This window comes from Aythya marila (genome assembly GCF_965140915.1).
Source record: "Aythya marila genome assembly, chromosome: 8".
Classification (NCBI taxonomy): domain Eukaryota; kingdom Metazoa; phylum Chordata; class Aves; order Anseriformes; family Anatidae; genus Aythya; species Aythya marila.
Genome location: NC_139049.1, coordinates 6427208 through 6452723, shown reverse-complemented (window position 1 = coordinate 6452723; position 25516 = coordinate 6427208). Strand labels below are relative to the sequence as shown.

Below are 25516 nucleotides of genomic sequence, written 5' to 3'. Positions count from 1 at the left end.
GTTTTCAACAGATTTTTTTTTTTTTTTTTTTTTGCAACTTTTTACCAGATAATGCAAACATATTATAAAAAGACCTGAATGGGCCTGTTATAATCACTAAAAATCAAGGGCCCATTTTAATGATGACAACACGATGATGCTTTACACGAACTGCTGGACTCCACTGGCAGATCCTGTGCAAGGTTAGCACTGGAGAATAGTTATAAGAATGTATCCGACCGTGCTAACATTGTCTGTGGCCACCTGCAACATCTGCAAAATAGTTGCTTTTTTTTTTTTTTTTTCTGAATTGGTTCCAGAACAGACTGCAGTGCTCTGCCTTGTCACTAGGCAATGGAGAGCTCCTCCTCTACTAATCCTGATTTTCAGGCTCCCTGAAGCCCACACCCAACAGCTTTGCTATTCATGGGAGTTACCTTCTCTGCAATAACCACTTGGGAGTTCAAAGCAAGCTGAGGCCATCCCAAAGACGTCTTTCTATGCCAGAGCAAAATGTTCTTAGTGACCAGAGAGCAGCGGCTTCTCTCTCCTTTACTGATAGGATGCTTCTGTGTATCCTCTCCAGATATTTAAGAGTAAAATTATTGCCCTCCCAAGCTGGCACATCAACTATTCTTCATCCCTCTTCCTGAAGGCATACTTGGTTCTTGAAATCTCTTTCCAGACTACAGAAATTTACTACATTCCTGTGAAAGGCCCTATATTCTGAGCAGGAGGGACAAAAGAAAAAAATCCTCTTTTTTTGGGGTCTATAACTTGGAAAAAGCCTCACCTCTTTCTTCCATTCCAAAACTCCAGAGGTGAAGTCACAGGCTTGATCTCAGGGCCTCCACTGAACACAAAATTTTTACAAAAAGATTGTTAAACCACTGTAACACCGCTGTAAAATCAAGATTAAATTTAAAAACAGATGTGCTCAGCCCTAGCTTTGTTAAACAAAGTTTAAAGGAGACTCATCCAAACGTATGTTCAGCAAAGCTATACATACAGCTTTGTTTGGACAACCAAATTATCTTGTATCACTTGTATGGGGAAGCAGTTTCATTTCTATAATTAATTTGTCTATTAATCCGTGCCTCCAGATGTAACTAAGCAACAAGTGAGAGCTTTATTAGCAGGAGGAAGGATTCAGTGTTTTACTGGAGAACCGAGCTTCCTGGGCACGATGCTGGGACTTCGGTGGTGCAGAAGGAGCCAGCAGGTGCCACAGCCCCGCTTCTCCATTGCAGGCATTGCTGCGCAGCCAGGTGGCACCTTGCCGGGGCTGCTCCTCACCAGACGGACTGCAGGACAGCTCCGTGCAGCTCCGTGCATTCCTTTCCAGAGAGAGGGGAGGACGGTGTGAGGGGATTTCCCTGCTGCCCTTTGGCTGATTCTCAGCAAAACAGTTTGGGAGCAGAACCAGCTCACTGCTGAACATCTGCTACTTCACATTTTTAACTATCGTCGTGAGAGAGAATCCAGTTCAGCTTCTTGTCAACCCCTGACAACCTGACACATGTACACAAACGTAATTTAAAATATATGTGTGTATATATGTATATATATCAGGTCTTTGCTACTTCTGCAGTCCCAAATGTTCTCTGTCAGGAAATGGTCAGTCTCCATTTTGATGGGGCCTGCCAATGCACTGCTGTATCCACGCCGTGTGTTGTCCATGTACAGCACTGGCACCTCAGCGTGACTTTTTGTGTTTCACCTCACAGCTCTATATGAACACAGAGAGCTCACTGACTGTTCACCTTGATCTTCCTTAGACGCTCCCCTCTCCTGACAATTACAAACAGGCATTACATTTAGCCGATATATGAAGTTAAAGGGGGGAGACGGGGCAGCTGCGAGGTGCTTGTGCTTTGTTGACCCCGCACCTGGCGCTGGGGCTCCCTCAGCGGCTCCCTCAGCCCCGTCAGGCAGTGCCCGCCCCGCCGCCCCCGCCCCGCCGGGCCGCCCCTTCCCGGTCCCCGCCCGCTCCGCCCCGGCTCGGGGAGGGGCCTGGTGGCCGGGCAGCAGCGTCGGGCCGGGCGGCAGCCGCAGCGCCCAGCGGCAGCGAGACCCCGGCCGGCAGCGGCAGCGGCACCGCCAGCGGCAGCGGCACCGAGCCGAGCCGAGCCCCGCCGCGCCGCGCCGCGCCCCGCCGCCATCTTCTCGCCCCGGCAGCGGCCGTCGCCGCGCGGGGCCCCGCGGGTGAGCGCCGCCGAGCGGGGCGAGAGGGGCCGGGTGGGGCTGGGCAGGGCCGCCCGCAGGGGCTGTCGCCTCCCCCGCCGAGGGAAGGGAAGGGACGGGAAGGGAGGGGACGGCAGGGGAGGGGAGGGCAGCGCAGCGCAGCCCCGCACCGCACCGCCGAGCCCACAGCGGCGTCTGGGGCGGTGGCGGCGCCGCCGTCTCTTTGTTGTGGCATCCGCGGGGCGGCTCGGCCGGGCTGGCGGCGTGTGGCGGGCCCGGGGAGGCTCCGTGAGGCCCGGCCCTGCCCTGTGGGGGCGGCGGGGACCCGGCCGCTGTGTCACGGGCAGGGCTGGTGCCGGGAGCCGCGGAGGGGAAGCCGCCCGGGGGCCGTGTCATGGAGCGGCAGCGGGCGCTGCCTCGCTCCGTGCCTGCCTTCCTCCTGCAGCCCCCGTGCTGCCATCTGTTTGCTCTCGCCTTTGTGGCATTTTTTGTGCGGGGTGCTCGGTGTGTGTGAGCTGGCTGGCAGGCAGCGCCCGCGGTGAGGCAGGCGCCCCCAGAGCAGGGCGAGCTGGGTGGGGGCCGCCCTGAGCTGTGAGGTGCTTCCCCTGCAGCAGCCAGGGCACGGGGTCAGCCCTAGGGGACCCCTGGCTGTTAAAAAGAAGAGAGTTGAGCTGTACAAAGAGGCGAAGGGCTTCGTGTCCTCAGCGCAGCTCATCTGGAGGTACGAATCCTGGAGTGGCGTGGGCTGAAATGGTTGTGATTGAGTTGCGCTCGCTGCTGTGGAAACCAGCTGGAATGAAGCGTTGGCCCACAGACCTTTCTTTCGCTTGTAGAGTAACTGGAAGATGACTGAGGGCACTTCAGGAGCGGAGCCGCTGGGTACTGCCCGGGCCCCAATTCCCCCGTGGTGGGACTGCGGAGCGGCCGCTGGGCAGGCCGCAGGGTCGGATGTAAGTTCCTGCGGGTGGGTGAAGGGGTGAGAGCGCTCTGCAGAGCTGTCCGCTGCCTGAATACGTAGCACTCCTCTGCACTTCAACTTCTGATGCCAAACAGCTCGTGGAGATGCTGAGGTTTCGTATTATGCACTACAGCTGTCACTGAAGTCGGCTAAGCAAGACTTTTCATTAGGTGTTGCTTCACGTTCAAAACGCAGGGCTGGTCTCTGTCAGTGTGACAGCTAGGATCCGGACTGTAATCTCCAACCACACAGAAATACAAGGGAGAAGTTCTGAAATGCCTTGCCTATTTTTGTGAATGCACAGTGTATACTCTTGGCAAGTGGTCTACTTTGGGCAATTAAGGCATTGGAATAACAATTATTTTAGAATTTTGCAATTCATTTTTATTTCAGAATATTAAACCTTACTGTTACTTTCTGTCATGTGATTACATATGTATTTTCAATTTCTTCTAGAAAATGTACCTTAAAGACTACCTAAAAGTCACAGTTTATAAGCATTTTCCCAAAACACTGTGTTTGCAGGCCTACTTAATCATAGGAAAATAGTTCTTTTAAAAAATTATAGCACCATGAGAGGATTCTTGCTGTTGGTTTGTTCTTAGAACATAAGTAAAAGAATAGAACAGGAATGGGATTTCTCCCTACAAAATATACAAATAGACAGATGATGTTCCAAAGGGCCTGTTCAAAGGACATCTTGTCCACTGAAGCTAGAGGAAAGGTGTGTCAGGTTAGTGGCAGGAAAGTTTTTTGTTGTTGTTGTTGTTTTTGTTTTTTTTTGTGTGCTGTAGGTTAATTTAGGAGGAAAACGTGCTGAAGGACAGAACTAGGGGACAGGAGTGTGGAAAAGTTCTGTTCTAAAAAAGGTTGGGTAAGAAAAAATGGTTGTAGCAAAAACCCCGTCAGTAGAAGGCACCTGAAATTTTAAGCTTTAATACACATTTATCTTCATTTATATCTCAAGCTAGTGCTGCGCTTCACTTGTTCTTGAGTATTAGTGCTTGAGCTGATCGGATTGTGACGCTACGTGCCATATGGGCTGGCAGAAAGCAATGCAGTGGGATGGACTGGGATGCAGCTTGAGCTCTTATGTTGCGTTTCCCTGCTGCTCGTTGTATTTATTTATTTATTAACACATACACACCCCACCGAATGTCAGAATAACTGATTTATTTCATAGTGTCATGTGTAAACCTATGTATATTTATGATCTCATCATGGTGTTACAGTGCTGCTTACTATTTTGACAGCATAATGCAGAGAAGCCTGGACTCATCAGTCTAAAAAAAACTCAATTAAGTGGAAATCTTTTCTAGTAGGTTTACCGTTTTCTAGCTGTCTGTCAATAGGAGTGATGCTCTGACATCAAATGCGTGCTAGGTATTTTCAACATATGTCTAATTTATGAGCTTATTGGTATATTTCAAATCTATTTATTTCATTTTTCTTAGCAGGACCCCAAAAGTGTCATTACTTAGACCTATAAAATAGAGGGTGCTGATCATCCATTATCAGATTTATATGGATGATATAAATAAAGCAAAAGAACGTAAGTTTTAGAACTTGGCAGAAGGATCTACATGCAGGACAAACCAGTCCTGTTAAAACTCTAATGGAAAATGGAAGCTAACTACTTCTTGCAAATGTTAAATTTTACTTAATGTAGTTGTACTCTTAAGCAAAGTACTGAGTGTTACGCTCGCTTTTCCATCAACAGCCTATATGAATAATTCAAGGTCATCTTGAAGCTGTGTAAGGTGGCTTCCTATTCAGATTTGAGTTCAATGGATATAGTTGAAGAGAGAGCTGGACTTGTTCCTTTCTTCAAAGGGAATGTTAGTGTGAATTATTCTAGTAGTTTTCTTATGGCGACTCTCCATGCAGCTTTGCCTGTTTTACTTTGTTGTTTGGCAAGGAAGCTCATGTAAGTTACATGAAAACTACCAATGCAATAAAGCATAATAAAAGTGAAATGCAAACGCACTAGGTGGGGAATTAAGATGTTAATGCTAAACTGCTGGATAGATTTGTGTTGATTTCTTCTCCGGTCTGTAAGAACAGAGTTGATTTTTTTTTTTTTCTCTGGGAACAAAAATCCCTGTGCGGTTGCCAAAAAGGGGAAATGGAAACAGTGCTAAAACATAAGGAAAAAGCATCTTTCTACATGTGCTGGCTTTAGGTTTGTGTGTTGTCTGTCTGTTTTCTTTCCTGCAGAAAAGCATGCTGCATGCCAGATGTTCCTTTTTTTTTTTCTTTTGACTTTACTAGGCAGGAGTGGGCACGTGGTCTCTGGGTAAGTCTTCCATGAGACCTGTCAAAACGCTTGGTGATTGGAGTCTTCTGTGACTAAAATAAGAATTAAACACAGACATTTTAAAAAAGAAGTTAGGCCATTTCATCTGGCACAACTAGGTCTCTGTTGTTCCAAAATAAACTGTGCTGCTATAATCAAATGCTTTCCTAGTCAAAAGTTCATGCAAAAACCTCCTTGGAAAAAGGCTGACATATAACTGTGAGGAAGATGGAAAAAAATCCTACACGTATGAATGCCTCACTTTCTGTGTTTCTTATAGTTCAGTAGCCCTGGTTTGTGAGGAGCAGTGAGAGGTTTCTTTTCCCTTTGTCTCTGTTAATTAATGAATTACCATGTAATGCTTGGAGTCTCTTATTTGAATTATTCAAACTTTCACAGAAGTAAGTAGTTGTATGAAAGAATTCAGCAGTGTTTTTATCTTGACTTTTGACTTAAAAGGGGGAGCAATTAGGGTAACTCCAACTCCTTGCTGCGGACATTTTGCTCTGTGTGCTAATCTCCCTTTTTTCATTTTCCTCTCACTTTCATTCTACTTTCCTTGTTTCTGGGAATAATGCTTCCTGCTGGGGGGTTCATCACAGATACCAGCTTCTCTTCTTTTGTGCGCTCTCATAATCGATTTAAGTCGCTTGGATGCTTTGCTTCTGCCACGGAGCACAGCTGTGCTGGTCCCTGTCGGCGTTAGGGCCCCGAGCCTGCAGGCCAAACCTGTCGGCCTTCAGTGTATGCCAAGCTCAGCGCAAAGTGTCTGGGATGTGGGGCAGAAAGCAGGGGAGCGTTTTCCTTTTTGCAGGAACCTGGATGTCAGCTGAGCCCTGCTGGGTGGGAAGCCGTACCCAGGTAGCCACCGGGCTGCTGGGTTTTTTGGAAGAAGCCCGGCACCCGGGGACAGGGGAGTGAATGGGCCTTGTTAAATGGGCCTGGGATGGCTTGGGTTTGCAGGTTTAGATTCTTCATAAAGCATGCAGACAGAAGTAGGTGTCCTTAAAAAGGAAGAATGGAAAGCTTTGGTGTCATTGCCATTTACAGCTTCAAAAAATGGGGATGAAGAAACTGCCTTTTGGTGGGCTTTGCTTTTTGGATATATTAGAAGCATTTAAGTTTATGTGTAAGATACCTAGATAGTGACATAACTGGCTTGATTCATGTTTTTTGAGCTTATTTTGTGAAATGCAGATAGTCCAATAAAATTTTACATACTGTATACTCACAGCAATACTTCCACACTGTGGTAGGATTGAGTTCTCTGTAGGTCTGTTTCTCCGGGCCTATATGCATAGGACAGAAATACAAAGATGCAGTGTTAACCTTAACTGTGGCTTCATAACCAACCTCTTAAATAAACAAGATTAGGAAACTGGATTTTATTTTTGTAATGCTACGATATTCTGCCCTTTAAGACTAGACAGAAAAAAAATGGTAGCCATGATTTGTTAAACAAGCATAAAATAAGATACTGAGCATGGCTAAAATTCTCTCTTCTCTTTCCTTTTAGGCTGCCATCATGACGGCTGAAGAAACAGTGAACGTTAAAGAAGCTGAAATAATCAAACTAATTCTAGACTTTCTGAACTCCAGGAAACTTCATATCAGTATGCTGGCACTTGAGAAAGAAAGTGGGGTCATAAATGGCCTGTTTTCAGATGACATGCTTTTTTTAAGGTAGGACTTCTTTCTCCAGTGCTTAAATACCACGTGCATGAAAGCATACAGTTGGGCTGTGATTCCGTGGGCAGCCCCATGCCACTAATAGGAGGTCTCATCTTATTCTGCTTCTTCCTGATTCCAATTGTGTGGTCCAGCCCTGTTGAGTTCCAGCTCTGAAGTTAATGAAGTCCTTCACTTGAAGTAACTGACTAAGCATCAACATAGGCTTTAGAGTTACATTTGAGGCTTTAGTGTTACATTTGTTTGTTTTTCTTGTTCCTTCATGTGTTCATTCATTTTGACCTTGGTTATTTTTCTGGCATGCTTGTGAATTAAAGTAGGAAGGGGTCTTAACAAGGGCCCGTGTCAGCACAGGCTAAGTCAGAAACGGTACATGAGCAGACGTAAACAGGAGAACAAGATCTTCTGTTAACAGCAGCCATCTGTTGTTACCTGCTTACCATGGCACATGAACTGAGCATGTAGTTTATTGAATTCTAACATAAATAGAATATTTTCAGTGTTCAAGCCCTATGCTCTGGGATGAGTATAGATGTTTCCAGAGCTTTTCCCCTTAAAAATATCTGTATTTTGAAACAATACCTCGGTTTATCTTAAAGTTAGCAATATGAAAGGGGTGCCTGAGGTCATCAAGGCATGAAAGTTTGTGTGATTTGCCATTCATGATATCACCCTCCTAAATTATGAAAAGTAGTTATTGTAAATGGTAGGTTGTAGGTCTTCAGCATTGCAGTCTTCCTTTTCATGCCGAAGGTGTTTAAAAAACTTTTCTGGAAGCATAAGAAAACAATTTATTCAACTGTTTTTATCTTGTTTGGTAGTAAAAACATTTTTAACATTTTTTCTCACGTGGCTTCCCTTTTGATAAAATTACACATATTGGAATAAAATGAAAGCAGAATCAGAGAAAGATTGCAATTATTAATACTTTGTGTTTCATTCTTAGTTCAGTATACATCTAATGAGAAATACAGCCTTTCCTTCTAGAACTGGACATTTTACAGACAACTCTGTGCATTATGAGGAAGTGAAGGAACAAAATTAATCTACCTGTGCAGTCTAACACACTGGTCTTGGAGTTGAAGTTCTTTTGCTGACGTAGTAACTTCCAAGCTTTTCCTTTTATATTCCTAATACTGGAGGCCTGCCCCTCTTGGTATAGAATAGGTCCAGCAGTATTTATACAATTAAAACTTTAGGTCCATTTTCCTTCTTCAGGATGTCTTAATTGAACAAATGTATTTCATTTATACTTTCCAGCAAGAATTTTAAAAATAATCAATTATCTTATACAAAATACTGAGAAAGGACTTGAATTTTGCACTTACTGCATCTGTCAACTTAACATCTGTACAAAGCATTAATTTTTCCAGACAGGTTGATCACCTGTTGTATGCTTAAATATTCATTTGTCATCTAAATATACAACTCGTGATATTAAATGAGCTGATTGCTTAGAAGAAAGCTGTACTTGTCCAGTGAAATTAAAGCAGTAATTTTTTCTTTTACTAGGCAGTTGATTCTTGACGGTCAGTGGGATGAGGTTCTTCAATTTATTCAGCCTCTTGAATGTATGGAAAAATTCGACAAGAAAAGGTAAAATAGAATGTATGTTACAGTTCAGGGTTTTGTGATTTTTTTTTTTAAACTTAAACTGTGAAAAATATATGCAAAATATGTGCAAAATATGTGTAAAGAGTTTTCATTTCCTGCATACTTTTGGAATACGGTACTACATGTACCGTTGTTTTATAGTCGGCTGAGCTATCACACTTCTGTTTAAGAAAGGAGTATGCTTCCTATACTTATTTTACTTGTGACCCTTCAATTATTTTTATTGTGCTGTTTCTGAAAGCAATAATAGAAAAAAAATCTGCTAAAATTTTTAGGTTGCCAATTTGTTGAACTTTGATCAGAGTTATTTGTCACTGCAATTTCTATGCCTACCTCAAAAAGTAGCTGTAAAATACCCTGCTCATCTCTAAGAGAATATTGACCTATTTGATCGAGATGTGTGGTGTTTCACTGCATTTCACTTCTTACCTGCAGATTTCGTTACATTATAATGAAGCAGAAGTTCTTGGAAGCCTTATGTGTAAACAATGCAATGTCAGCAGAGGATGAGCCTCAGCATGTAAGATTTCTCTTTGTTTTGGGATTATTTTTTTTGTTGGCAAAAAGCTTATTGAGATATTGTAATTAAAAGCAAACTGAAAACTCCCACGCTTAATATACAAATTCTACCTATTACCAAATGGTTTCATAGTTTAAAAAAAAAAAATAGATGTCCTTTGGAAACTAATGTGATTGCCAGGTCTCAAATAGAGTTTCATATGTAAGGGTTGCTTGAAATTTAGCAGTATAGATCAGTGACCACATGTCATCTTTGTGGTCCTGATCTTTGAAGTTTACTTTAGGCCATTATGCTGAAGTACAATGCTTCTTTTCAGGAGTACTCTGAAGCAAGCTTGAAAATCAGGGAAATTTATTGTCAGAGTCAGGTCCAAATGAAAGATTCTAGTTTCAATTAATCTTAAACATAATTTCTGTAGCTTTTAGAGAGAAAGGACATTGTCCTTTCTTTGAAAGGAACAGATGTGGTCACAAAGGACTGATTTAGTTAAATGTGCAAACAGCAGTAGCTGTGAACTTAGGTTCTTAGTATAGAAAGGGACGTGAATGGCAACTCACACTGACAGAAAAGGCATGCAGGTTGTGAAGGTTATTAGTGTATCATTTCTGTTGATAACACAGAATAATAAATTTCTAACATAAGAAGTTATTAAATTAAAGGATTATAGTAATTTTAGGATGACTGATTTTGTTATCCAAACTGGATTAACTTTAATTCTCTGTCCCTTTACACATATATTAAACTTCAGGGCCTTGACAGTATAGAGAAAGCTTAAAGTCAGTCTTTATTGTTGCAAAGGAAATGCATGCTTATCCACTAAGCAGTCTATCTTTTCAAGATTATTAGATAACAGCACAGGGAAAAATAAGTCAGATGTATGTTTATTTTTGTGCTGAATGTTAACAAATATGTTGACATATTGTGGATAAAAGGTTGGTGTATCGAGAATGTGCTAGGGAACATGGATAGGATTTTTTGAATACATATTTAAAATCTCTGTAACTAAAAATACTAAGTTACATGTACTTAGCATGTTTTTTGGCTTTTAGCTTCAACAGGCTTTCTACTAAAGCCATGTATTCATTTGGAGGTCTTATCTTCAGAGATTAACTTCTTGAACTTTGTTTTGTTTTGTTTTTTTACATTTTTATGATTGGAGAACAGAAAACCTTGATATAAAACACAACCTACAGTTGCTACTCACTGAAAACTAGAGAAGTATGCAGCTTTATGTAATTTACGCCTATAGCTTTTCACATGCACACAAAAGAGAAAAAAGAAATTCAGTTGGCCCTGTGAGTGGAATTAACCTTCTGTGCTACAATAAAATTGAAGCTATTTAGCTGCTGGCTTAAAATGTTAAACCCGTAAAACCTGCAGTGACATGAAAGTTCCATGGACCTGTAGGCAATGAGACTGGGAGTGGGGCTGGGAGGGATTTCAGAAAGCCAAAACATCCAGGAATTTGACTCTGTTGTAACTACACTTGCACCAGCAATTTCGGTCTCTATATTATGTGCTATTTTCCTTAACTAGAGACAGTAATAGTAATAGAGGAATGGTAGTGGAGAAATTCCACTACTCTTTGTTCTTCTTCAACTAACTGTGGAAACATACGTGCTACCAACTACTGTTCACCTCAATATTTCTGTAGCTGGAATTCACAATGCGAGAGGCTGTGCAGTGCCTACATGCGTTGGAAGAATACTGTCCCTCTAAGGAAGACTACAGTAAACTCTGCTTGCTGCTCACGTTGCCTCGCTTGACCAACCATGCAGAATTCAAAGACTGGAATCCCAGCACAGCCCGGGTGCACTGCTTTGAAGAAGCTTGTGTGATGGTGGCAGAGTTTATTCCTGCTGATAGGAAACTGAGTGAAGCTGGTTTCAAAGCAAGTAACAATCGTTTATTCCAGCTTGTAATGAAGGGATTGCTTTATGAATGTTGTGTGGAATTCTGTCAGAGTAAAGCAACGGGAGAAGAAATTACAGAAAGTGAAGTATTGCTGGGCATCGATCTCTTATGCGGTAATGGGTGTGATGACTTGGACCTTAGCTTATTGTCATGGCTGCAGAATCTGCCAGCTACTGTTTTTTCCTGTGCTTTTGAACAAAAGATGCTTAATATTCATGTTGATAAACTCCTCAAGCCTACAAAAGCTGCATATGCTGATCTTTTGACACCTCTTATCAGCAAGCTTTCTCCATATCCATCATCCCCAATGAGACGGCCTCAGTCTGCTGATGCTTACATGACCCGTTCCCTAAACCCTGCCTTAGATGGGCTGTCATGTGGATTAACAAATCATGATAAGAGAGTCACAGACCTTGGGACCAAAACTTCTCCAATGTCGCACTCCTTTGCTAATTTCCATTACCCAGGAGTACAGAATCTCAGCCGAAGTCTCATGCTTGAGAATACTGAGTGTCACAGTATTTTCGAAGAGTCACCTGAGCGGTAAGTGCAACTGTAGCTTTATTTTTTACCTTGGCTCATGTTACATTACTAGATTCTTACACGTGTTGTATTTTTGAACATAATTGTAACTTTGAAATAATTGTTCAACTTCTTTTGTAAGTAAAACTGTAACTGGAGTTCGTTTTTTTTTATGCTTTTATGATTAAAAGTAGATTTTCATATTTGGGTCATGAGCCTTCTGGTTTCAAGCTGGACTTTCTTAAAGTTTAGACGTACAGAAACTTGAAATCCTGATGGACTTGATATTTTTTTCATGTTGGACTTAGAGGTATTTAACATTTATTGCTATCATAACTTATAACAACTTTGTTTAATGCGGTGTAGACTGCAAAGTTGACTTCTTTATTAAGAAATAACACATGAAATCTTTGCCTTTCTACTTCACCCTTTTGAGAGAAAAGTCTTGGTAAAAAGGAGAAATAGTACTTGTCAGTTAAACACTTAAGTTTTTGCTTGGCCTTTATTTTGATCAGTAATTCTGTTCCTTTTTAAAAGTTTTGTATAAATGCAGTAACTTACTGCAATCTTCTGAAGACCCTTTGTATAGGCATTTGAATGTGATACGATGTTAAATGAAGTTGATAGACATTAACTTTTTTTTTTTTTCAATGAATCTCTTGAAGTTCAGAATGACCCTACATAGCTTTCAAGACAGCATTATATTTTTCAGGAAAAATCCAATTCTGGATTGTGTATCCAACTGAAGTGGCAGTATTTGTGAGGGTACAAGCTGAAAGCTAAGCTTTCTCAGTATCTAGCCCCTCCATCTTTTTGGATATGGAAGAAATATGGTATTAAATTTGTAAATTGTATTTGGCAAGCAGTCACTTGTCAAAAAACTCAGTTAAGTAACTTTTTAAGTTACTCAGTTAAGTAACTTTTGTTAGCACACAGAGATAACAAAGAGTTCAGAATAACCTTAAAGAGCTTTGCTCCAAGTCACTGAGTAAATAGGACTTTGTAAGCTGACAAAACTGGAGTTGGGAATGCAAGTATTCTAATGTGTTGTGTGCACTTACTGCTTGCTAAAGCATTTGGGAAGGTGTTCCATGGGAAATACTTATATAATATAAGGATGGCCAATTTCATACAAACTTTTTCCTAAATAACACTTTCAAGAATGTTCAATCTGATGAATGTTAAGCATAGCTTAAATTTAGATTGGTAGCAGTAGGTTAGTATTAATCTATCAATTAATCAATTGGTAGATTAGTATTAAAACTTAATACCTGCTAGAAAGCACTAGTCACATGGTTAGTTTAAAGGTATATAACTAAAGTGTAAGGATAGAAAATAGAGGGCTTTGATATCGCATGATGCTAAGGTGTTTAGGAAAATGTTGGCACATCACAGTGCCTCTCTATTTTTTTGTTTGTTAGTTTTTGTTGTTGTTTGGGTGTGGCTTCTTTTTAGTGCAATCAATTTTTTCTGAAGCAGTATCTTCAGTTTTATGACTTAAGTAGGTTGCACACTTTGTTATCAGTTTTTACTCTAGAATATTACTTATCTTACCAGGGGATTTTCTACTCACAATTTTTCTCATTTATGCTTTTTTATGCTTCTATGCTTTTCTTCTTCTCCATGTTGCTACAAGAAGTGATACTCCCGTGGAGCCACAGCATCCCATCAGCAGCGAGACTTTGTGCCAGAGTTCTGTTCCAGAAAATGAGCCAGTTAATGGAGCACAGAGTCAGGGATCTGCCAAACAAGAGAAAAATGAGGTAGTGGTTGTTTATTTAAAAATAATGAGGCCCTTTGAGCTATGTTCTGATACATTCATAATTATTTGTTTTTTGTGTTGAGAACTTCATGTATGACAATGGATTGTTTTAAATCTTGTTTTCACATTAACAAGTGAAAACACAATATTACATCTCTGACAAATTTCTTTTTTTCCATTATATGAAGTTCTGCCATCACTTCAGTCTACAATGCACCTGATGAGTGCATTCTTGCATCAGTGTTGCTAAACTATTGCCTGTGTCTTAAAACAAAGACTTTAGTACTCAAAGCCAGCAACATTGAATTAACCATGGTTAAGAATCCTTCTAGTGTTTTAGTCATGAATCTGGCACGTAGTCTGCAATTTTGGTGTTAATAGCAAGTTTCACAGGGCACCTAATGTCTAGAATACAGTGGTGAAAATCAAATAATTCCCTAGTAAATGTATCTTTGCCATTCAGAATTCAATAGCATAACCTTTTTCGAAAATAAATAAATAAAAATTATTCTTTTGAAGGCCTTGTGCCTTGACTTTCTTTTTTTCCTTAACAGCAATGTGGAAAACGGAACATAGCAGTTCAGTAGAAAGCAATGAGAATAGTTACCTATTCTATTCCCTTTCCACAGTTTTAAATATCTGCCTCTTATTTCAGTAAGGATGAATTATGTCATCTGAATATTTGCGCTAAATGTTTGAGTGCTGAAATAACATCAACACTGCGGTTTGTTTTGCAGACTCCAGTTTGATTTTCTTAAGTAAACTCCTGTCTTGGCTTGTGACATCTATATAGCGCACTGAAAACCAGTCCAGTCTTGACAGGGTTATTCTCTTGTAGACTCTGGGTGCTTGAGTGAGGCAATGGGGCTATGGGAGGATTACCAGAGTCCTTCAAACACAAGGACTGGACTGCATAACTTTGCCACTGCAACAGCATTGTGTATGTGGATTGGGAATAAGGGCGAGAGGAAAGAGCTTTAACTAGAACTATAACAGAGCAGACTTCAAATGGCAGAAAACCAGGGGGAAGATTTCTGGGAGAGAATGAAGACAATAGATGCTATACTGTAGGTGAATATGTTGGCCAGACTATTGTACACAGGTATAAAAGAATGTAACACCAGTCCAATTGCTTCTTGTTTTGTTTTCTATGTCTTAGTGGTATATGTGAGAAAGAAATTCTGTTAAGTTTATTTTCATTATTTTTTATTTTTGTATTGCTCCTGGAAAGATTGATTTATACGGCAGAATTTGTACGAAAGAACATCTGGGCAACACATTTTAGGTTTAGGTGTTGGATCATTATTATATCTTTATATAATTTATCTTATATATATTGTTATTGTGTTATTACTCAGACTAAACAATCCAAGGATCGGATCCAATTGCAACAAACAAGTGTCAGTCATGCAAAGAAATATTGGCCAGAATATACCTGTTCCTTAAAAGGATAACCCAGTGACCAGGAAATAGCTTACATATTTGAAATATTGAGAATGCTTGTTAAACTTCTGAAGACAATTGCCCAATTTTGATCTTTGGAAACCCAATGTGGTAAACATTTTACAAGTGCAGCAGCGATAGGAATCCACTAGATGACAAAGATGTAATTTCTCTTTAAGCAAGAAACGTGTTTTTTTTTTTTCTTATACTGATTTTTTTTTCCTTTTAGTTGGTAAAAACGGTGTTTGATTAGTTTTCTTGGGAAAACACATGGCACGGTTGTTGATACTTCTGGCCTTGGACCGAAGTTTTTTCGGTTTCCTGTGTGTTCCATTTTTAATTTTCAGCTTGTTCTCATCTGGTTTTGATGGTAGCATTTGGGACTGGTGACAGAAGGAGAAAGTGAGGATCAGAGACTGCAGATGGCAGAGAGTCCTGAGGAGCTGGCGGTGGCTGACACCAAAGATAGTACATAAATAGGAAGAGATCATGGAAAAGGAAGCACTAATTTGTTCTGTCCAGAAGTGCTGCATCTTATTTTGATGTTGATAAATGGCAGATTGATAGCAGAGAGGTGTCAACACAGCAGAAAATACAAAAGTTACATTGGAAATATTACTTGGAAATTGGAAAGTAGCTTATGTTGCTTTCCAACTTCTATTTTTTTCCTTTTTATTTTCAGCTTTGGATTACTTATTTGTTCTGATATTAATTACTACTTTGGGAGTTTTATGGGCAAGAGCAGTCTTGTCCTGAATAAGGCACAAAGGCAGAACTACTTCAACAGTACAGAAGGACAGGGATTTCTTTCTTTAGTGAGTAAATTATATCTGGTTTTAGGGGAAAACGAAAGCTTTGTTCTTCAGAGGACAATTTGATGGCTTTGTGATGCATGTGGTGAAGTAGTGAACCAGAGTGTAAGTATTTAGGTTAACTACTGCAACTAAGTATTTAATTCTCATTAATAATTCTCACTTCTTTCAAGCTTCGTGATTCAACAGAACAGTTTCAAGAATATTACAGACAAAGACTACGTTACCAGCAGCACTTAGAACAAAAGGAGCAGCAACGTCAGTTGTACCAGCAAATGTTGTTGGAAGGAGGTGTAAACCAAGAAGATGGAGCTGACCAGCAACAGAATCTTACTGAGCAGTTTCTTAACAGGTTGGGGACGTCTGTTAACTTCCTTCTTCACCCACCCCTATGCCTCATCAAGTTCTCAAAATAACCTGGTTTGGTCTTCTCCCCCCCTTTTTTTTTTTTTAATATTAGATCTATCCAGAAGCTAGGAGAATTAAATATAGGTATGGACAGTCTTGGAAATGATGTGCAAACACTTAGCCAGCAATGTAATGGGAGCAGAGGGAATGCATCTACTAACCCAGCAAGTAACTTTACATCACCACCTTCAGATGCTTCTCAGAGGCTAACGGCTGATGGCCAAAACATTAACACAAGCACTCCTCGAAAACGTGGATCAGCTAATCAAATACCCTTTCCTGAAGAGTCACCTGTGCAGGGGAATCAAACGTAAGTTATTTGAAACTGCTTAGGACTGGAAATCCCCCTATTTTAGGAGGGAAGAGCTGTTTGTATTTGTTTTGTTATCACGTTAATTTGTCATTGAATTAGGGGTATATAGTTAATGACTGTTGTTACCTAGGTATTTTTATATTGATGATAAAATTGATGTTTTAAGACACAAGAAATAGTGGTTATTTGTGGTTTACCTTGTGTACTTATTTTTAATTTCTTCTTATTCCATCTTATTTGTATAGTTCTTGTTTATTTTGTATTTCTACTAAGCTTCTGAAAGCTTTTTTTGGTGGTTGTTTTTTTTTCCCCTTATGAAATATTAGTTAAATGAGAGGCAGGACAGAGTGGCAACTGGATTTCTTCCCTTAATCATAGAATGGCTTGGGTTGGAAGGGATCTTAAAGATCATCTAACTCCAACCCCCCTGTCCGAGGCAGGGATGCCACCCACTAGATCAGGCTGGCCAAGGCCACATCCAGCCGTAGGTAAAGGTACCACTGACCTGAAAGAAATAACCATTCTTCCAAGTGTGTGTATGTTATGAAATGAAAACAAAAATCTTGGTTTTTTCTTCTAACTTTCTTTGACTCATTCAATACTTGGAGTACCTGCAAAAAATGGCAACATCTTGCAAAAACAGTAGTTTAATGATAAAGAATCAGACATGCATAACACTAGTCCACAAAAGTTAGTTCTCAGTATGAGTTAATGTAACTTCAGTCCACAAATATTTATAAACAAATCTATTCCTCCTCTTGTTTGTTTTTTTGTTGTTGTTGTTATGAATTCAAATTCTTCACCAAATCAAAACAGTGCATCAGAACATGCTGTCACTCAGCCACCGTTGGACGACTCTTCAGGGAGCCTAAGTAGGACAAGAGGTGATGAGGTGAGTTTCCTTACTGTCTCTTGCAGTGTGTTTTCACAAGATTCAGTGTTTTATCCTGAGTGCTCTCATGTGTTAACAGCATGCTCTCAGTGTTAACAGAAGTTTACACTGAATTTTGGCTGATGTAGTACTTTGAGAATCACAGAACTGTTGATTGGAAGGGACCTCTGGAGACTGAATCCAAACCAACTACTCGAGATCCAACTAGAGCAGGTTGCTCAGGGCCTGTTCCAGTTGGGTTTTGAGCATCTCCAGGGATGGAGACTCCCCAACCTCTGTGGGCAGCCTGCATCCATGTTTGACCACCTTACCACCCTTACAGTATTGTATTTAAAACAACAGAAATGTTTAAATTGAACCTCCTGCATTTCAATTTCTGTCTATTGTCTCTTGTCCTTCAGTGGATACCACTGCAGAGAGCCTTGCTCTATCTTTATAAGTACTTCATCAGTATTCACTGATGAAATCTGCCCCACCAGCCCCCTTCAAGCCTCTCTCTCTCAAGGGCAAACAGTCCTAGCTTTTTCAGCTTCTCCATGTGTAACAGAGACTTCATCCAGTCCCTTAGTTGTTTCAGTGGAGCCCAGCACCGGACGTAGTATTCTAGATGTCAGGTGTTAAAATGTGGCAAAAAGAACACTGAGCGGTAACTCGATTGTTTTTTAATCTATTGTACCTTATATTCACTGTAAATAATAAAGCTGCTTCTGATTACAGCTTCCATTTGACTGTCCTTGCATTTGTCTCTTCTGAGTCTGTACCTAAAAACTACTGCAGAGTTAACTCGTTGGTCCAGTAACATGATTTGCTGATTGAATCAGCAAATAGCTATCCAACTAATACTACTTCTGTTGGTGAAACAATTAGGATACACAGGAATTACATAAACTGCTTATCAGTAATTAAGTACTTATTTCCTCTGCTTTTTATGTAGCCCCAAAGCTGTAATCTCTCCTCCTTACGAAGGAAGCTACTTTGTATAGAAATTGAACCTAATGATTTCTGTCTTGCTTCCTGGGGATGTAGGGCAACAGATTCAATGCTTTCAAATTCGAAGTTGTAGATGCTGACAACTTGCTCAGTAGCATTGCAAGAATACTTACTGCACTAACTGCTGTTGCTATAATTGGCAGCAGTGTAATAGGTGATTACTTTGTGTTCTCCAGGTTAAAATTAAGATCATTTGACTCAACTCAGTATGGCCAAACTCTAGGGAAATAACTTTGCAACGAGGACATTCCAAAGTTTCTGTATCACACAAATGAAACCAAAACATTAGAAAGGTGGTGATGAAGCCTTCTGGAGGACAATGTAATAAAAAGTTTTGCATAAGTTGAATTATTTTAAATATATATATATATATTTTTTATATATATATATAAAATTATATATAAAAATTGTTTTAAATGTTAACTGCATGGTGGAAAAGGTAGTTCTTATGCTTAGTATTATATCTGTTTTATAAATCATTTGACCTGGACTGTTTTAATTAAAAATGTACCTTTGCTCTCCTTACAATTTACACCCAGATCAAATATGTTCACACAAATAAATCATAATATCAGGCTTCTGAGATGGGCTGTTAAGAAGGAGAGTTGTTGGTAGCCTGGAGGGAAACTGAGAAATGTTCATCTAATGTCAGCTTCAGAGGGAGTTGAGGTAAAGAACTTCTTGAAGAGTGCAATTCCATGACCAGGAATAGACATTGTTTTACAAATCCCTCAGTTTAGTCTGGTGCTGCTGCTTTTTAATACTTATAATAGTTATAAATTATTCTAAAAAAAAAAAAAAATCAGTCAAATACACTTAAATGTCCAGTTTGATATTGTAGAGCCTAATCTGACTGTGATCATTCTACACAGGATGACAAATCAAAAAAGCAGTTCATTTGCATTAATACTCTAGAAGACACACAAGCTGTCAGAGCTGTAGCCTTTCATCCCAGTGGGAGTTTATATGCTGTTGGCTCCAACTCTAAAACTTTGAGAGTGTGTGCCTACCCAGAAGTAATTGACCCAAGGTAAGAAAGCTTGTATAGTTCTGTATTTTCCTGAGTCATAGCACTTTTCCCCTGTAGCTACTGAAATCTGTATGTTTCATACCTTTATTTTGTTGTCATAAATAGTGCAATGTTTTCTTTCAAAACCAGAACTGACAAGCAAAAATAAAAAGAATCTACTGAAAAATTTGTGTATTCGTGGACTAGTTTTTGTTCTCTTCTGTTATGTGTTGGATGCTTTGCTGCAGTACTACATACAGCTTTACCGTATAAAAGTGTTTTTTTTTGCCCTTGTGATTGGGCCTCTGTTTACTCTGATCGCTTCTGCTTTCAGTACTTTGGTTGTAAAAGTGGGAGAAGAAAGCATGTGTCAGCCTAAGCAAGCACAAGGTGGGTTTAATGAGATGGAGTGTTTAGCAGAAGGACAGATTTGACAGTGGAGAAACCAACAAATCCAGCTGTTACAGCAAAGTTACAGAATATGTCTGAGTCTCTTGTTATTTTAAAGATTGTTTTCCTGATACTTAAGCTCCTTGAAAAGAAAAGGGTCCTTTGTGGTTTACTGGCTACCTAGTCTTTTCTGTTAGTTTTTCTTTTTTCTCGTTTCGCCCTCAAAACCCTTATTTTTAATAGAGGGGTATGTGTGTGCCCCTTTTTTCACCTGGAAGAAAATACTGCCATCTCAATAGTCGTCGTGTCTCTACTGTAGTTACGTTATTTTCTTGGACCAGAGGGGAAAAACGTGTCTAAAACTTCATAATTTGAGAGAGCTACAAGTATGCACAGTGACTTTATCTGGGAGACCTTTCAGTTTAGGATTTGTGGTCAGGCTTCTAAAATGTTCAATAAGTAATCCGATTTATTTTTTTTTCCCCACGAAAATATAATCAGTAAAGTAGCCTTTGAAGTTTAAGTCCAAAATACTTATTGGCAGTATATGAAACAACCAAAAAAGCTGTTGATTTTTCTGATACTCAGTGCAACCTGGCTTGCTGGGCTTGAAGCCCAGATAACCTCTTCTTGATTGGTAAAAAGTGCAAAACTCTCTCAGTAGGACAGATGCTTTGTTATCGACTAACTACAGTCTCCTCTCACACACCTTACTTCTCTAACTACTGGGAAACATTCAGTTGACTCTGTAGCCTTTGTCTCTTGTTTAGAAAAATCTTACCCATTTAGGAGCGTGGGGATAAGGATTCATTCATTCATATGTAGCTACAATTTCTATATTTTTATCAGCCCTCTATTGATGAAGGGATCCTGTAAGTTCTTTCACAAACTTAATCACAAACAAAGCCTAATCACAAACACAATGGAAGACGGGAAAAAAAATAATAAAATGGGATGGAGAAGATCATTTTATTTTGTCTTAGATCCCATGCATTTGTTTCAGTGCTAACAGTCTTACCTATGTCATGTTATCCAAAACAACAGGGAAAAAAAAGCAGTATTTTTATTTTAGAGCACACAACTTTCCTTGCAAATAAAAACACGCTTTTCTGTTTTCTTTTGCAGTGCTTATAATACTCCTAAACAACCTGTGGTTCGCTTCAAAAGAAACAAGCATCATAAAGGATCGATCTACTGTGTAGCATGGAGTCCCTGTGGACAGTTGCTGGCTACTGGTTCTAATGATAAATATGTGAAAGTACTACCTTTTAATGCTGAAACTTGTAATGCGACAGGTAGGTCTCTGTATAGTTTAAAGAATTTATTTTCACTTGTTTATCCACTATTTGGCAAGACCCTTGAAATAAATATGTATTTAAGTTTTGTTATTCTTACTCCAATACTTGAATTAATTTAGCCCCTTTTCCCATTCACCATTTCTGTAGTCTTTGTTCAGCAAATAGCCCCAGAGCTGTTGGGAGTGAGGATTATCATTTGGGCTTTATTTTAGTTGGGTGTTCTGGGCTTGTTTTCATTGCAGGCATTTTTTTCTTGTTTTGGAAGATTCTGTGCTATTGTGTTGTCTTCTCATAAAGTGTTTTTTGTTTTTTTGTTTGTTTGGTTTTTTTTTAGACACGGGTAAACGACTGGATATTCTTACCCAATTCTAGTTCTTGATTGTCAGGAGGAATTCAAGCTCTAGTTTTCCTTACCTACCTCTGTCATCTTCTTCCCCATCTTAAAAATCCAGTATTTCTTTCCTGCAAATACTATTTTCTATGCCTGGCCCTTCTAGTCAATTCCCAGAATGTGGCTCTTCTTTATTTTGACCTCAGGGTGACTTGTCCTACGTGACTCAGTGTTCTTAATGATCCTTTCCTCCTGGCAGAGGAAGCCTTCCTAATTCTGTTATTTCACCGCAGTTTACAAAAATAAATGATTTTACTGTATAATGTTGCCTGGGATTGGCTATAGAGATACATCTTTGGTATGCTTTAGGAACTGTGGGAAGCTCAAGCAATACTCGGTGTAAATAAGATCATTGAAGCTTTTATTTGAATGCCCATAACTCAAATGGGATATTCTGCAGAAAGTATGCAGTGTCTATAGTAGGTAGTGTGCCGCCCTTGGCTGAAATAGTCTGCGTTATCACTGTAACTGCTTTAAAGATTGTAGCGCTAACTGTGCTAAACAAAGTATGCCTCATCATGTGTTTTATTTTTTTTTATAATTTGTATTTTATTATTATTTTAGGACCAGATTTGGAATTCAGCATGCATGATGGAACAATCAGAGATCTTGCTTTTATGGAAGGCCCAGAAAGTGGTGGTGCTATTTTAATAAGTGCTGGAGCAGGGGACTGTAATATTTACACTACAGATTGTCAGCGAGGACAAGGTCTGCACGCTCTAAGTGGTCACACTGGTATGTTGCTGTTTCTCTTTGGCACTTCTGAAGCCTGTATTAGATTCAAATAATGTTTGTTTTCAAAAGGTTTTATTTGTCTTTTTCTTGCTAGAAAGACTTTGATCCTCCCCAAACTGCTTCAGTTGTTTTTGTGTTTGGGGATTTGGAGTATTTTTTTTGTTTTGTTTTCTTTTTTTGTGGGTGACTCTGGTTGGGTTTGTTTAAATATCCTGGCTGTTAATTTAATGGGAAGTGCGTGCTTCACTCCAGAGAAGGTGCAAAGCTGGCTATTGCCTTATACTGTTGGCATTTTAGACCATGCAGCTTGCAGGTTTTCCATGGGACTGTTTAATTTCTGAGTACAGAAACGTAATCAGAACTGCAGTATTTAATTATTTGATTAACGTTGTTTGATCAAATTAAGAAATCTTCTTGTTCATAGGTCATATTTTAGCACTTTATACGTGGAGTGGTTGGATGATTGCATCTGGATCCCAAGACAAGACTGTAAGATTCTGGGATCTGAGAGTGCCAAGTTGTGTTCGCGTTGTGGGAACGACATTTCATGGAACAGGTAAGACTTGCTATCATGCCTCTGATCATTTTTGCATAAAAACTTATTTTAAGGACATCTAAGTAGTGTAGAGTGAATGTAAGGTATGGGGTGTTTATATATATTTACATATACACACACACATACATATATATATATATATATGTATGTATAAATATATATATAAGAAAAAAAATATATATTATATTCTGTGGTATATATATATCACAGAATGGAGATGCCCTTAAGGACATCCTCACCAATTTCCTTTTATCTGTGTTTTTATTTTTTCCCCTTAAAAATCAATAAATAAAATAATATACTTTCAAAAATCAGCTACTTTTTTTGCCTTGTGATTATCAGACATCAAAGCTGTCCAAAGCACATCAGAACAAAAGCTGCATAGCTGTTTCAGAGTAAAAAGAAGGCCAGCATTTGGTATTTTTATATAATAGCTTTTCTTTTAAGCAAGAACATACATTTGCATAAATGTACATGAATTCGGGGGGGGGTTGTTTTTCTCTTGTAGGAAGTGCTGTAGCTTCAGTAGCTGTAGATCCTAGTGGTCGTCTCCTGGCTACTGGACAAGAGGACTCTAGCTGTATGTTGTATGATATTCGAGGAGGACGAATGGTTCAGAGCTACCACCCTCATGCCAGTGATGTTCGCTCTGTGCGCTTCTCTCCAGGGGCTCACTACTTGCTCACGGGATCATATGATATGAAAATAAAGGTGACAGACTTGCAAGGTAACGTACTTCAAAAGATGCAAGGTTAACTTTGATGGTTTTAATATTAAGGTTGTAAGAATTTCACTCAAAAGATAGGGTTTTAGTTTAAAATGGGGGGAAAAAAAGAAGCTTTGAAGCATTTGAAATGTGTATAAGTGTGATTGTGTTGAGGAGGGTTGGGAGGCTGATAATGGTAAAAACTAATACTGTTGCTGGATGAGTTAGCCTTCGCTTTCAGAAAGCATTTAGAAAATCGACTCTTTTTTTAAAAAAAAAAAAAAAAAAAAAAGATTCTTATGCTTACTGTGAAGAGTTGAGATATCTGATATCTTCCCTTTTCCTATGATCTTGTTTTTCCTGGACTGCTAAATTGTGTGTGTGTGTTGAGAGTTCAACTGTGCTTCACAAGGTGAAGTACATAGTAAATTTTATTAAACAAAAACACACACACAAAAAAAGAGCTAAGATGTAAGTTCATGGAGTGACTAATGATTTCTGTTCCTCTGCTGTAGGGGACCTCACGAAGCAGCTTCCTCTTATGGTGGTAGGAGAGCACAAGGACAAAGTTATTCAATGCAGATGGCATACGCAAGATCTTTCCTTCTTGTCTTCGTCTGCAGACAGAACTGTAACCCTGTGGACCTACAATGGCTAGAGTGCAGCTAAAGGCAACCTATGCAGCTAAAGCACAGAGACCTGAGACTACGGAACTGTAAAAACCAAGTAATAATAAATAGGCATTCAGAGAGCAGCAGTTGAGTAGGAAAGTGTCTTATCAAGAGGAAAGGCGCTTGTCACAGATTTTTCTGGTTTCTCGGAGGTCTTGGTGTTTTCAGTATATTCTTTTGCAGTGCTTTCAGTCTTCCATGTGAACTCATGCTGCTGTGACCTATTGTAGTCTTGTTGCCAAAGTCTGAGAAGAACTCCTTTGTTGTCGATGTGCACTCTGAGTAACATGAATGACGTGTTTACAGTTTGGTATTAATTGCATTCCTTGGTCTTTGCCTCAATGAGAATTTTATATAGAACCTTAAGTTGAACAAAACTTCAAGTTAATATCAAACTAGTTCCACATGCACATAAAAGATAAATTACTTCCACTGTTTTTTCAGATTTATTATATTCATCACTTCTCCACGAGAGGTCAAACTTTTTAACATCTCCATGGTTTCAACTTTTTTAGTAATAAACTCTGAACTTTAAAGTTGACTAGGCAGTAACCACATCTTGATTATGGTCCATTGTATAGTGGGGGTCTTTCCTTTCTCTTCATCTAAACAGGGGGAAATGTTGCCGTTTTTACTACATGACATTGTTTTCAAAAAGCTAACATGTTGGAGGGGGGGAAGTAAAATATTGTTGTTTTTTTTGTTTTGTTTTTTTTGCTGTAGAAACATACAATATTTTACTTTCTGAATGCAACAGAATACCTCTGTGTATAATGTACTGTAGAAAAGAGTGGATTGGCAGCAGTTGTCACAGTGAGCTTAACGGCTATCAGTTTTCAAAGTAAAAGGGATACCATTAACACTATAATAGAAACCAGCATGGCTTAAAATGCTATGTCTGCATGGTAATTTAAGAATTAAGTCATTTAAATTCCCAGGTCAGAAGCTTATTTGAATTTTATTTCTTGCACTGTTTATGTATGGGAAATTACAATTTTATTTCTACAGAACTTTAGATTCTAATGTTTATGTATTGTTATATTTTTCATATTGTACAGTTTCTTTTACTTTTTAAATTTAAACATTAGGTTATTTATTTATTTGAACACCTAAGTTTTGGATTCTCTTACATACTAAATTATATGTGCACTGTAGCAAGCAATTTTAACTATCGTATAAAAGTGGAAAGGTAAATATAGAAGTGTATCTGTGCTATAATCTCAATAAAGACCTCCAACACCTGCAGCTATCTCATTTGTTGTTTTAGACTGTTGTTCTATAATTCCAACGTGCTGCTCTGATACCTGAACATCAAGATCTGTTGTATGATTTGAATTATAAAAGGCTTTGGATGTTCGATACGATTTCCAACTATCTCACTTTGCAGTGTGGTAAGTAATAGTATGGCAGAGGTAAGAGTTTGGTAATTTGATATGTAGAAGTCATGTTTTCCTTAGCATTAGG

At 39.3% G+C, this 25516-nt stretch overlaps 1 protein-coding gene across 4 annotated transcripts; it reads left to right on the top strand.

Moving 5' to 3' along the window:
• The first annotated feature begins 2017 nt into the window (after positions 1-2017).
• Positions 2018-25290, top strand: WDR47 (WD repeat domain 47). Of its 4 annotated transcripts, XM_082765699.1 has the most exons (17): positions 2018-2184; positions 2997-3113; positions 6934-7100; positions 8619-8702; positions 9156-9240; positions 10895-11697; positions 13313-13439; positions 15867-16045; positions 16154-16185; positions 16294-16411; positions 17231-17306; positions 19169-19326; positions 20821-20990; positions 21949-22119; positions 22544-22675; positions 23184-23402; positions 23897-25290. In XM_082765699.1, the coding sequence occupies exons 2-17, from the start codon at positions 3009-3011 to the stop codon at positions 24037-24039; spliced, it is 2769 nt and encodes a 922-aa protein (XP_082621825.1). In that variant the 5' UTR covers positions 2018-2184; positions 2997-3008; the 3' UTR covers positions 24040-25290. The 4 variants fall into 4 exon arrangements, with proteins under 4 accessions (XP_082621825.1, XP_082621824.1, XP_082621823.1 ...); XM_082765698.1 differs by having other exon boundaries at positions 13316-13439; positions 16154-16411; XM_082765697.1 differs by having other exon boundaries at positions 16154-16411.
• Positions 25291-25516: the final 226 nt, after the last annotated feature.

Bases quoted from the DNA above. Each gene is read 5' to 3' on its own strand.
- WDR47 (XM_082765697.1), top strand. From the start codon at position 3,009: ATGACTGAGGGCACTTCAGGAGCGGAGCCGCTGGGTACTGCCCGGGCC. The intron at 9,241-10,894 runs GTAAGATTTCTC...ATATTTCTGTAG, and splicing joins CAGAGGATGAGCCTCAGCAT to CTGGAATTCACAATGCGAGA. The intron at 16,412-17,230 runs GTAAGTTATTTG...AAATCAAAACAG, and splicing joins CCTGTGCAGGGGAATCAAAC to TGCATCAGAACATGCTGTCA.